We start from the raw sequence: 14664 nt of genomic DNA on the forward strand, positions 1-14664 counted from the left end.
AAACAGTGACACAGAATTAAAATTTAATTGGCCCTACGTTTGGAATGCTGGCATGTGGACTGAGAAGAAAAATGCATATCCTTGGCTTCCATGCAATTAGCCATATGGTGTAAGGAAGCCTGAGACTTATGCTGCACCAGTCAAAAAAAGTTCCTGAGTTACAGAGAGAGAGAGAGAGAGAGAGAGAGAGAGAGAGAGAGAGAGAGAGAGAGAATCAACAAGAAAGAAAAGGATGATGATATAAGCCCATACTCACCAGATGTGAACCCCTGGGATGTTTGACTTGTGCTGCTGCTGTAAAAAATTTAGGGCCACCTAAAGCAGAGCGAGTTCACAGGAATGGAGTTTGGTAGTGGTATCATCTTATGGCAAAGATAGAAGTGCACAATTGACGTCTTTGCATAAGAAAATTTATGAACATTCAAAAAGTACTTCACATATACAGGCTGAAAAAAATCTTGCAAGCTGCAAATGAACATTTAGAAGCGGTAATTGATCAAATGAATGACCTTGAAATTTCTAGCACCTGTTAGGTTTTTAGAACTGCATATTATATTGCGAAACATGATCGACCATATTCTGACCATTGAGTTGTTACAACTTCAAGAATTGAATGGCCCTGTTTTAACTCATGGTTTGCATTCAAGATTAAGTGCTACTAATATAATAGAGCATGTTGCAAGGCAAATGAAATTAAAATTGTGCCAATAAATTGTGGCCATACATGGAAACTTATCAATTTTCATTGATGAGTCTACCACTCTAAGCAAGAAATCTACTTTGATTATTTAATTAAAATGTGAAACCAATAAAATGAAAGATTCACATTGTTTCTTGATTTAATCGAATTGCCAGATCAAACAGCTTTCACAATAACACAGTCTCTTAAAATGCCTTGAAAAATACAGATTTTACAACAATTATTTAAAACACTATTTAATTTCTTTACGAGAGATGGGGCAAGTGTTACGTTGGGCAGAAAATCTGCAGTTGGAAATAAATTATTAGAAAAATATCCAAATTTGATCATATGGCATTGTTTAAACCACCGGCTTGGATTATCAGTTGGAGATGCAATATCAGAAGTTCATGGAATTAACCATTTTCAAATATTTAAGGACAAGCTGTACACTTTGTACAGTAAATCTCCAAAAAAGCAGAGAGAAATAGAAGCACGTGCTACCAGCATCGGCAAAGAAATCAAAAGGACTGGACAAATATTTATTGTAAACTAGGTGGCCAGCTCCTTTAGGACCATATCAGCAGTTTGGCAAAATTTTGCATCTTTATGCCATCATTTTGAAAATGCCAGTAAAGATAACAACCAAAACAAAACTGAACAATCCATGTTCGATGGATTATATAAATGAATTTCACCCAAACAGTTTGTTCTAAATTTAGCCCTGATGTATGATGTATTGTTTGTTGTTTGGTTCTTAGGAGCATTAGCAACTAAGGCCATATTGCTTCGGGGATATGCGGTGGTCATTTCCTGACCTTTCCGCATCCTCCGTATTTGGTGGTCATGGGCTCGAACCTTGGTCTAATCAAGAAGCGTGTGCTACGCACTGCTGCTCTTGCCCCCCTGGCTACGGAGGTGCCGTATTTTTTGAGCTATCAATTCTTTCAGTCACTGCAAAAAAGCGATATGACAATAGTATATACAGACAAATTGATTCGTTGTACAATTCGTTACTTGGAATTTTTGAAAGATCCTCAAAAAGGAAAAAAGATGTTAGAAGCCTCAGATGCTATTGAAAAAATGCAATTCTTTTCAGTAACATTAACGGACAATAACAAAGTAACATTAATTCATAGAAATCAATTTCTAAACAATTATTAATAATATGAAGCATAGGCTGAGCATTAGCACAGATTCGGCGCCTCCATAGCTAGGTGGGAAGGAGCAGCAGTGCATAGCACACGCTTCTTGATTAGACCGGGGTTCGAGCCCGTCACCACCAAATACGGAGGATGTGGAAAGGTCAGGGAATGACCACGGCATATCCCGGAGCAATATGGCCTTAGTTGCTAATGCTCCTAAAAACCAAATAATTAACTAACTAACTAGCACAGATTGTACTGAATTTACTGAAGGAATTTCAACTTCAGACATAGGGTCCTGAGCTAGATATCATCATTCTTCTCTTTCTTGGTGATTCCCTTCTACTTTTCTCTCTCTCTCTCTCTCTCAGTAACTCAGGAATTTTTTTTTCCCCGGCTGGTGGAGCAAATCCTCGAGCTTCCTTGCACCATATAGCTAATTAGCTAATGATAAGAGTTGCAAATTCTTGAGCCAAGTGAATGGCCATCTGCAATTGATCTTGGATTTGGAGAAAATGAAATAGAATCTCTCTGTAAATGTTTTAATTTATCTTTCACAAAATGTCTGAATGCCTACAGGGATTATTTGGCTAATGGTGGTCGTAGCGTGCCCACAGATTTGAAACAATTAAAAACTTATTCCAAAATTATAGCTTGAAGTTCTTCTGAATGCAAGCGTGGATTCAGCAGCATGATTAATATTAACTGAGAAAAGATCCTGTATTCTTGTCAAACATGTGGCAAGGTTTTGTGTATTAAACTACACGGTCCACCATTAGAATTATGGAATCCAAATTTTTATGTCCGAACTGAGTTGTGGTCTCATCATTCTGCTGTTGACCAACAAACAAAAAAGAGCAGTCACACAAGAATACGTAACCGATCCTGCATGGGAATTTCTGATTCTTCTGAACAGTATTTTTTATATTATTTTGGAGTTTGTTTTTTTCTTTTCTGATTTTTTAAAATTTTTATTTAATAGTTATAAATAAATACTGAACAAATATTCTAATCTGTGACTTATTTATTTTTGCAAATGAAAAAAAGTGTAGGTAATTTGTAGTTAATCGACGAGCATTCTGGTACTATTTTTTTTAGAAATACACCTCTGGTCCTGCTGTGAAGAAGTACCTAATCACTAACAAGCTGGCATTGAAGGCTCTATTGCTTTTAGAAAATGCACCTGGCCACAAAACCGAACTTTCTGTTTCTTTTAAACAAATCTGATTTCATCAAAATGATGTTTCTGCCAGCTAAAACCACTTCCTTCATCCAGACTATGATTCAATAAGGATAGCCAACTTCGTGAGTCATTACATGAAAAAGACATTTATAAAATGCCACAATGCAATGTCAAGTGGTGATGGCATGACACTGAAAGAATTCTGGAAAAGTTCAACATCCTGCAGGCCATGGAAAACATTTCTGCAGCAAGGCAAAAATATCTCAATTCACTTCCCGAATGCTACTTGGAAATTTCTTTGGCCTACCAATCATCAAGACTGAGTGCTTTGAAGATCAGACTAATATTGATTGAGAAATTGACTCTCTTAACCAATATATATATATATATAGGACTTAAAGTGGATGAGGAGAATGCTAAAGACCTGATTCAGCCTTATGATAGAGAGCTTAAGAAAATTCTTTATCACTAGAATCCAGTGAAGAGAATGCCTGTAAGATATCCTTCCACAAAGCAAACAGAACTTACGAACTGCAGTCCTGGCAATTCAAAAGCTTTGTCTACTTTGTGGAGGAATATCTTGCAATAATTTTAGCATATATATTTATTTACGGATATTAAATGCTCAAATACCGTACAGTACTATAACAGAAACTTTTTAAGGAAAAAAACTAAACTTCTGATGATCTTAAAATGATTATACCTTTAGCACATATTTCGCACAATCAATTAACAATAATTTGTTTATTATCATCAGTCAAAGGACTATTATACTTATCTTCGCAAGAGATATTGCTAGTTAATTTTCAGTAATATTTTCACTTTAAGATTTTGCAAAGCATCTAAATAGGGGATGGTCAGTTCTCAGTAAAAGAGGGCGAAGAATGTGAAAAATTTCAAATACCACTATAGTAATCAAAGTACAAGCAAGGATGAATGACTATCAACAACAACATTATAAATTACAACAATATAAAATACAACTAGGTCGCGATTAATGCGAGTTCAAATAATGAGATATTTCATTTAGTGTGAATTGTATAACGATACCAGGTCGTGTTTAATGCGAACCAAAATTCAGTTAATGCATGGCTAGATGCACTAGCTTCGCATTAGACACTGCTACACTTGTTTATCTTCGTGTATGCATGTGCTACTACCTGTCACAACACACATTAGTTTTCCTGATTTGTTTTAATCGATTTAGGAAGTGCCCTTAACAAAATGGACAAAAGGAAGATTCCTTCAGATAAAAACATTACGACTGCAAAAAAGATGAGGCTCGTTATTAGATTAGAGCGAAAAATTGATGTGATTGAACGATGAACGTGGTCATAGCAACTCTAAAAAATAGGATGAGATGTCAGAATGCCTGAATCTACGGTACGGAATATTATAAAACATGCAGAGGAAATAAAAGAAAAATGTAAATTTGCATGAGCTTTTTGTGGTTTGCAAACATCTACAAGGAATAGAAGTATTACTATGATAGAAATGGAACATCTTTTAACTGCACAGATTGAGGATTGCAATCAAAAATGCATTCTCCTTAGCAGAGCAGCAATTTAGACAAAAGCTTTAAATTTGTTTAAGAGAGGGAAAGAAAAAAATAATGAAGTAGAAGAAACGTTTAGTGCGAGTGTTGGTTAGTTTGATCGATTTAAAAATAGACTTCAGCTGCATAATGTTAAAATTACAGGTGAGGCAGCCAGTGTAGATGAGGATGCAGCATCTAAATATCCTGATGTTTAAAAAAATATAATCAGAGATGGTAGATACACTGATCAACAAATATTTAACAGGATGAAACCGGTTTATTCTGGAAATGGATGCCTTCCAGAATTTACATTTCTAAGAAAGAAAAAACTTAACCTGGATTTAAAGTGTTTAAAGATTGCCTAACACTTTTATTGGGAGACAATGCTCAAAGCAATTTTAAATTGAAACCGATGCTTGTTTATCGGTCTCCAAAGCCTTGCACTCTAAAAGGCTACAACTATAGATCACTTCCAGTTATTTGGCGATCAAATAAGAAAGCATGGGTGACCCAAGCTGTATTCACTGACTGGTTTTCAAGCTATTTTTACCCAGCTGTTGAAAAATATTGCAGGGAAAGCAACATCACATTTAAAGTACTACTCATTTTGGATAATGCTCCAGGTCATCCAACTATACTTGGTTCATTATGTGACAATGTAAAAATCATTTTTTTTTGCTGCCAAACACAACATTTTTGTTGCAGCCCATGGATCAAGGGACCATTGCAACATTTAAGGCCTACTACATAAGAAAATCATTTGAACAGGCAATTGCTAAAACTACAGGAGACGATGCAATTTCCTTAAGAGTTCTGGAAAAATAACATCAGACATGCAATAGAAAATATTCAAGCATGCTTAGCAACAAATAACTGCAAACAACATGCGTGGAGTGTGGAAGCGCATTTTACCTCATTGTGCAAATAGTAGTGGTTTCAAAAAGAACTTAAAGTCACACTAATCGCGACCTAGCTGTATTTGCATGCCACCCACTTCCATTCAATGTTGTTTGAAAATTTTAATATGGATTCTTCAGATTGGTAATGTCTTCAAATCAGATAAATAAGAAATGGAATGAAGATACAAGCTGGGATGAATTAAAACAGAACAATACTCTTTAATTTTTATGCAATTAATATTTATTCTTATTCTCCTAAATTCTGCACTACTCAAGTTATCATAACAGAAAGTCCAAACTAAGATTCTTACCTTTTAATACAGGAACTCCATCACGATCTGTTATCATAATGGCAAAGAGATCATCGACTCTGTAAATACAGAGAAAAGTTACTCTTCCAAAAATAAAACTGCTATTTCAAATAAAGCATGTGTAAAATAATAAAACCCATATGTTCCAACATGCAAGACATCCACTCAGTTGTTCCAAGCTACTGATAACCATGGTTGGAGTACTAAGGAAATATTGCTTAAAGCAATAAAGATGTACCAATGTAAGTAATTCATAATTATGAAATTTATCAAAGAACCAATAAGCAAAAGGCCTTCAGTTTCACATGAAAATAAAAGCAATATATTTTGGGTAAATTTTATTCTTTCACAAAAAAATAAAATAAATAAATAAATAAAATAAATTTTGATTTCGAAGGCATCATCCAGTATCTAACCTGGAGTATCAAAACACACAAAATGCTTACTAAGCTGACTTATTACTGTAGGAATAGCTTAGCAAACTAAGTTATTCTTACAACATAGTACATAGTTGCCAACTCTTGACTTTTGAGAAGATGGAGATTAGGTATTTGTAGGAAAGGTTTTTTTTCTTGTTTTTGTCCAAAACAAGCAAAAAAACAGGCGAGTTTTCAAAAAAGCAGGATTTATTTTTTCAAGTCCACACTCACTAGGTTTAAATTTCAAATACAAAATACACATTTTATATTAAAATACAGCAATAGAATTGTTTACCCAGTAGAGAATGCTTTTAAACATTAGCTTATCTAACATTTTTCTGTCTGTGAATTTCTATTTGGATTGTCTGTTAGAGCTCGAATGCTTCAAGAAACACTAGCAGACTTTGTACATCCTCAGAAAAGTCTATGTCAAAGTTTTGTTTTTAACAATTACACTGCTGTTCAGACTTAGCTATTGGAGTTAGCTATTGGAGAGATCTGAAGAATCTAAAATTAATGATCACTAAAAACAATGATCACTTCTAATCAATATCCTTACCTGGTCCATATTTTCAGTTTTCATGGACACTGGATAGCCTGTTCGTGTTTCCACATTCTCTCTTCCTCCTAAAAATCATTTATGCCATTCAAATACATAACCTCTTGACACAGCATCTTCCCCATAAACTAGACTTAAAAACTGTTAACTTTCAGTTGGTGTTTTCATCAGTTTTGTTGATCTTTTGACATTTACCTTTCAAAAACACAAGGTAATGAAAACCTGTCTCACTGTAAAGCAAATAAGCATGTTGGAACGTGACTTGGCAGAAAGGAAATGAATGTTCAAGGTCAACTGCTGTGCCTTTGCACGGTCTCGTTATTTAATAGCCACACCTTATATTCTCAGATGTTTATTACAGGCATATTTATTAACCAAGTTAAGAAAAAATCCTCAGAATTTAAATATTCCAATTATAATACAGTTTTAACTATTTTTTTTTTTTTGTCTAAATAAAATGACTGAGAAAAACTGCTTTTTCAAAACGATGGAGGAGTCAAATATTGAATCAAAAAGACAGATTCTTCATTGTAAAATGGAGAGTGGCAGCTAAGTAACTACCAATTACTTAAAGCCAAGAACCGAGGAGTATGTTATATATCAATAAAGCTGAGCAAGCAAAGCAAAAAAAAAAAAAAAAAGTACAGATAAAGGCACTCACAGTATAAGCAAATAAAAAATATAGAACTCTTGAAGATAAATCCAAACAGCACAAAGTTTAACTGCAACTATTATCAACCCACTGCAGGACAGAAGCTTCCTCAACAATTTATGCTGAGGGAAATGGACCATAATCTGCCACGCTGGTCCAGTGCGGGTTGGCAGATCGTCCATATTTAGCAGTCAGGGGATTGAACCCCGGTCTACTCAAACAGCGTGTGTTACTCCCACTCCTGACCACTCAGCTACGGAGGCCGTAGTAAGGGAAAATATACTGTACCTGTTTGCTTAAAAATATTTCATGTATGAATTAAGTAATTATGCACAACAACATGAGTGAAATAAAATGCAGGTGATATTCATTTTAAGCACTGACAGCGATTTCAAACAGAAATTCAAAGACAAGACTATGGTATGATTAAAATGCATATCAAGGGACTTATGTAAAAGTCCTCTGATATGCATCAATACATTTATGAAAGCATTCTGGAATTACTTTAATTACATTATTGGTTAATTCAGATATGAGGCCAAAATGAAGTTGAAATGATACTAATAAACCTGCATAACAACCTGGAGGGAGAATTAACCTGAGTTGTGATAAATACTGGTCTCAATTAAGAGATAACTAAAATTTAAATCCCTGTTAATAATTACCATTATAAAGAGCTATGTTCTGGAACCTATACCAGTCCCTGTACCACATGCACAACTCTTTACAAAGGTAATTATCAAAACATAACAGTGATTTAAATTGAAGTTCTCTTAATGGAAATAAACTGAAAATAACTTAACCCTTAACCAGATGCAAAACATTTCTAATAAACTCATGTGACAACTTAAGGTTAAAAAGCATGGACCAATTATTAGAAAGAATGGACAAAAAGAATGGTTCATTAACCCTCTGATAGGAGCTTCCGTGGATAAAGCAAAAATGAAAAGGAGGACTTAGCTTTTATGACCACCCACATCACATCGGCGGCCAGTTTTTGATCTTGCCCTTTTGGGGACAGGATTATACAATAGTGCATTGGCACTTGTTGCATTACCCTATTTACAGATTGTTTTGTATTCACTGAACCATAAATTTATTTCAGGACTTCTAAGAATTTTGTCAACGGAACTTCTTTGTTTGTTGTTTGGTTTTTAGGAGCATTAGCAACTAAGGCCATATTGCTCCAGGGATATGAGGTGGTCATTCCCCGACCTTTCCGCATCCTCCGTATTTGGTAGTCACGGGCTTGAACCCCGGTCTCTTCAAGTGTATTGACATTGTGGAAGAATAAAGATGTTTACACCTTGGCACAGGAAAAGAACATAACCGCAAAAAAAAAAAAAAAAAAAAAATTAGAAAGTGCGAGGTTACAAATGTTGATGAAGCATTGCTTCAATGGTTCACCAAACAAAGAAGTTATTGTTATTTGGTTTTTAGGAGCATTAGCAACTAAGGCCATATTGCTCCAGGGATATGCAGTGGTCACTCCCTGACCTCTCTGCATTTGGTGGTCACAGACTCAAACCACGGTCTAATCAAAAAGCATGTGCTACGCACTGCTGCTCCTGCCCACCTGGCTACGGAGGCGCCCACAAAGAAGTGCTGGATTTTCAATAGACAGCGACATAACATCGTTTATGCAAAAATTAGTGGAGAATCTCGATCTGTAGATCCAATAATGGCAAATCAATAGATTGACTGTGTTTCGGCAGAAATCAGGAAAGATTTCAATTACGAAGATATCTATAACAATGACGAAACAGGACTTTTCTTATAATTTGACACCTGACAATACATTTAAATTCAAAGTGGAAAAATTAACTTGCTTAATTTTGTAGGCAACTTAACTTGCTTGACAGTGCTGATATGTGCAAATATGATAAGAACTGATAAAAAAAAGAAAAAAACTGCTATCGGAAAATTGTTAAAACCTCAGTGTTTCAAAAATGTAAGGAAACTTCCTGTGGATTACACTGCAAACAAGAAAGCTTGGATAACTTCGGATATTTTTCGGCAATGCATAATAATTGGAATAAGGAACTATTCAAAAAGAATAAAAATATTTATTGTTAGTTGATAACTGTCCTGCACATGCCTAGATTCAAAATTTGTCCACCTGTGTCCAGATGGTGTTTCTGCCTCCCAATGCGACATCAATTTTACAACCAATGGACATGGGTGTAATCAAGAGTTTGAAAGAATTATTGAATGATGCATGGAACAACATTACTTCGACAACCATATCGGATTTCTTCAAGAAATCGAAATTAAATTCAAATGAAATTTCAATTGTAGATGAAGATGATGGAAACGAAGAAAACAACTTACCATTATCTGAACGGCTGCTACGTAACAACGTTGTAGATTTTAATACAGATAACATCGATGAATTTGTGAGTCGAAGACAACTTAACTAGTGATCTTCCCAGAGAGAGAGAGAGAGACATCATAGATGATGGGCTCAACAAAGACAACAACGAAGATGATACGATGACAAGTGAATCAAAATCAGTGCCGACAATCTCACAAGCTCAAGGTGCAATGGACACAATTTTTTTGAAGGAACTGAGGCAAGTAATGAGACTTTTAACACGTTGAGTGTTTTAAGGGGAAACTTAAGAAATATCAAAGTGAAATCTTTAACATAAACATCAATTTTAAGATTCATAAATAAATACTAATTGAAATCCTGTTTATTATTAAATAGTTTTTAATTACAGAGAAATAAATTGTGTTTAGTATTAAGTGTATTGTAGTTTATACAAGCATATTAATACAAATAATATACTTATATTATTTTTTTTCTCTAATATTTCTTTTGTTTTTAGAATCTCTTTTTATTAAGTTATTGAGAATTTAAAAAAATAGGTGGCAGATTTAACTCATCACTGATATAAAGTGTTCATTGTCAAATGGCCCCAGAGGTTCCCGATCTCCACCATCACTGATATAGCGAGTAATGGTTATAATGAGGAAATTTTGTCGGTCCCTTGGTGCTTGTTATAACCAAGTTCGACAGTATATACAGTCAAACTTCCATATAATGAAACCAATCATTTACTTGAAAAAGTTCGTTATAAATAAATATGGTCTTTTCAACAATGAAAAATACTATAATTCAACAATCAGTAAAATATGGGAAATAAATCAGAAATAAGTGGGAATGAATAAATTTTCTAACATTTTAAAACAATTAATTTATTAATACACACATTAAGAAATGACTATTTACGTCGAAAAATATTTCTTGACTGAATGTCTAAGTTGTTTAAGACGGTACCATAATGGCACTTTCATCATTTCTACTACCTGGGTAGTAGAAATGATGGAAGTGCCATACCTGTGCATAAACAACCTCTTTCAGACTACTTACATGTGCACAATATATTAGTACACTTTTAAGAATTATTTTGTAAAATATTTGGTTATTTTTTGATGCACACTAGATTTTACTGTACATTCATAAAAATGCTTGGTTTGAACGCTCAAATATATTTTGTGGCATATTTCCTTTACACTGAAGGCCTCGACACAAAGTTTCAAATGCTGCCAACATTTCATGTTTGGAAGGTCTAATATTGCATTCATTTTCATCCAACTCATCCTCGATATTGTCGCTAGTTCTTTGAACACTCTCCAAAATGTTGGAGTCACTTGAATATTCAGCTACTATAACATCATTATCAACTCCTAAACATTCTTCAAGAACAATTTCTCCACTGATCAAACCTCTGGCTTGGAGTTCTTCACAAGACTGCTCAATGACTTGTACCAATTCATCCCTCTCATTGCTGTAACTGGCATTTTAGCTAAACAATCTTAATCGTTTTCTGTCACATCCACACATCTGCTATTCACATCCACAAATCTATAACAGAATCTATAGGTTGGTTGGTTTCTATTCTCGGTATAATTTTTTTCAGTATGCGCCTTTGGTAGTGCATTTTCAAATTCTTGTAATGCATTGGTCCACTCAGCTTAGACGAGGTATTCTGAGGGAAGAAAATATTCACACTTGAAAGTTTCGAAATTATTGAGTGAATGTGAGCAGGGTAGTTGTCAACAATCAAAGCGATTTTTCTGTTTCTTTCATCATCTTTCTACTAAAATTTAAAATCCACTATTCAAAAATTTCACTTGTCATCCAAACCTTTTTGTTGTAGTCTAACTCAAAATACTTTACTCCTTTGAAACATCGGGATTGTTTACTTTTGCCTATTATCAAAAGCTTCAGTTTTTTATTACCAGCCATATTTGCACCAACCAAGACTGCAATTCTCTCCTTACTATTTTTACCACTTACACATTTATCACACCTTTAAAAGTCAGTATCTTGTATGATTTGTTCGTTATTTGTTTTTTAGAAGCATTAGCAACTAAGGCCATATTGCTCCGGGGATATGCGGTGGTCATTCCCTGACCTTTCCACATCCTCCGTATTTGGTAGTCATGGGCTCAAACCCCGGTCTAATCAAGAAGCATGTACTACGCACTGCTGCTCCTGCCCACCTGGCTACGGAGGCGCCACCTTGTATGGCAAAATTTAAAATATAAGACCTGTTTCATCAACATTGAATATATCTTTAGGCTCGTAGTTTAATTTTTTTTTCAAAACTGCTTCTTTCCAATGGGTACAGTCTTAATACTATATACTTAATACAAATAATATGCAGGTATATACTTATATTATTTTTTTCTCTCTAATATTTCTTTTGTTTTTAGAATCTCTTTTTATCAAGTTATTGAAAATTAAAAAAAATAGACAGCAGATTTAACTCATCACTGATATAAGTGTTCATTGTCTAATGGCCCAATTACAACCCCACTTTCACCAGAAATAACCTTTTCCAGTAAGCAATTAGAATTAGCATTAATAGAGGCATACGATGGGGCAAGGAAGAAAGCTTATGCAGCATCAGCCAAAAAATAAGCCTCCCATCTCACCCCCCTTTCATTCCAAATGCCTGGCCAGCTCAGCCTTAAATTTATTTAGGCTATCAATTCCACAACAAAAGATGGAAGTCTGTTCCACCAATCAAATACCCGCTGACTAAAGGCAATTTCCGCACATCTATTCTACAACTGTCTTCCTCAATTTGAATCTATGCCCCCCCCCAATTTCTTAATCTGAGCAAGAGGAAGAATCCCATCAGCATTCAGCTTGCTCAACCCATTCAAAGCCTTATACACCTCAATAAGATCACTTTGCATGTGCCTACTCTCCAAGCACTGCAATTTACAGGATTTAAGCCTTTCTTGGTAAGAGCACCCCTTTGTTCCTCTCACCAATCTTCTGGCCTTTCTTTGTATTCATTCCAGCAACTCTAGAGCCTTCCTAAATTGAGGCCTCCAGAACTCTACACAGTACTCAAGGTGTGGCCTGATCATTGCCGTGTACAACAGGAAAATGACTTCCCTGACCCTGCTAGCAAAATTCCAATATATCATTGACTCCATGACCTGCCTGTCAGCACTGCTCAGCGAATTTCACATCTGACTGCACAATTACCTCACGTCCTTTTCACTTTCCACTTCAATGAGTGTAGTACCACCAGTTGGTAAATTTGTCTTGGGTTATAGCTACCCATATGCAGTACTTTGCATTTGTCAATGTTAAACTTCAGCTGCAACTTCTCACTCCATTTGCCCAACTTATCTAGATCCAGTTGGAGTAGCATGCTGTTGTTAACAACCCTGCTAACCTTTGTATCATCTGCAAACATTGACATTAAGCCTGATATACTTTCACCAATATCATTGATAAACACACAAAACAACAATGGGCCCAGCACCGAACCGAACCCTGAGAAACTCCACTAATAACATTCACCCACAAAGAGCAATGTCTATTGATTACCACTCTCTATCATCTCCTACTCAACCATCCCTTTATCCATTGTAGCAACTTAGCCTTAATGCCATACCGCTCCAATTTGTATAGTAGTCTTTCATGTGCAACAGTATCAAAAGCTTTCCTGAAATCCAAGTACAGTAATACCCCGAAGTTACACCATAGGTGGGTCTGACAAAAATCGCTTAAGTCAGGGTACAACTTTGCATATAAATACATATAAATTTTGTTTAATTGGGACCAAGGACTAAAAAAAAAAACACTAGTTTAGAAGAAAAATATTTAATAAAATTGCAGTTATTTATACATATTAATACAAAATATGTATTAAAAAAATAAATGGGTTACGTAAAAAAGTTATTTCGATGTCGATGGCTTCATAAAATCTAACAAATTGGTCTAATGACACAGCACCTTTTTTTCACGCAGAATTTCTTCGTAGCAAGCTAATAATTTTTTTATTCCTTGCTTTGTAGCTATAAAGTGTTCTTCGTTGGAGCCTATGTTTTCTAAAATTTTTAAGCCCTTTTCAATTGAGCTGAGACCTTCTGTCAAGCTTGCAATTGTCATGTGTTTTTCTGTTGGAACTGGGTCTGAAGTGTCGGATAGTTCAGTGACATTTTGCTCACGCATCTCTATGAGCTCATTCATTGTCAGCTTCTGACTATGTGAATCCAACAGCTCGTTGACATCATCACCATTGACTTCCAAATCTAATTGCCTGGCAAGATTAACAACTTCTATCACATGAGCGACATGATCAATTTCTGGCGTTGTTTTCAACTCGGTTTTGAAAAAAAAAAAAAAAATGGACAAAGTTACTTCCAGACATCATTCAATGTTTTTTTGTGAATTTCATCCCAAGATTCTTCAATGATTCTTGCGGCATCTAAAACATTGAATTGTTTCCAAAAGTCTTCAACAGATATCTCACTATTTTGTCTCATAGCTTCATTCAGACGTGCAAATGAACACCTCGTGTAGTAAGCCTTGAATGTTTTGATGACTCCCTGGTCCATCGGTTGAAGCAAGCTGGTTGTGTTTGGAGGCAAAAACACAACTTTCACATGTGGGTTGAAATTAATTAGGGTGGGAGGGTGACCAGGTGCATTGTCAATAAGAAGCATCACTTTAAATGGAATCTGTTTAGACTTGCAATAACATTCGACTTCGGGTATGAAGTGGTGACCAAACCAGTCATCAAAAACGGAAGCTGTTACCCAAGCTTTATGATTTGACTTCCAAATCACTGGTAAGCTAATTTTAGATATACACCAAACGAAAAAAATCAAGAACAGCGTAACTCCGAGTTCGCGTAAGTCGGGGTATTACTGTATATGATATCAAAATTATTCTTTGCATCCAGTTCCTTTGCAACCACATCGCAGTATCCAATCAAATTGGTCAGAAAAGACCTCCCTTTAAC

General features: G+C 35.2%; 1 protein-coding gene across 4 annotated transcripts in view; it reads right to left on the reverse strand.

Moving 5' to 3' along the window:
• The window catches only part of Lamtor3 (Late endosomal/lysosomal adaptor, MAPK and MTOR activator 3), a 118562-nt gene that overhangs the window by 62795 nt on the left and 41103 nt on the right, over nucleotides 1-14664 (reverse strand). For all 4 annotated transcript variants that reach the window (XM_090379760.1, XM_090379763.1, XM_090379762.1 and 1 more), the window contains one exon: nucleotides 5755-5813. In XM_090379760.1, coding sequence (XP_090235886.1) covers nucleotides 5755-5813 — 59 coding nt within the window. The remainder of the gene's footprint in view (nucleotides 1-5754; nucleotides 5814-14664) is intronic.

Source organism: Mastigoproctus giganteus, chromosome 8 (assembly GCF_048544385.1).
Source record: "Mastigoproctus giganteus isolate SK-2022 chromosome 8, ASM4854438v1, whole genome shotgun sequence".
Taxonomy (NCBI): Eukaryota; Metazoa; Arthropoda; class Arachnida; order Uropygi; family Thelyphonidae; genus Mastigoproctus; species Mastigoproctus giganteus.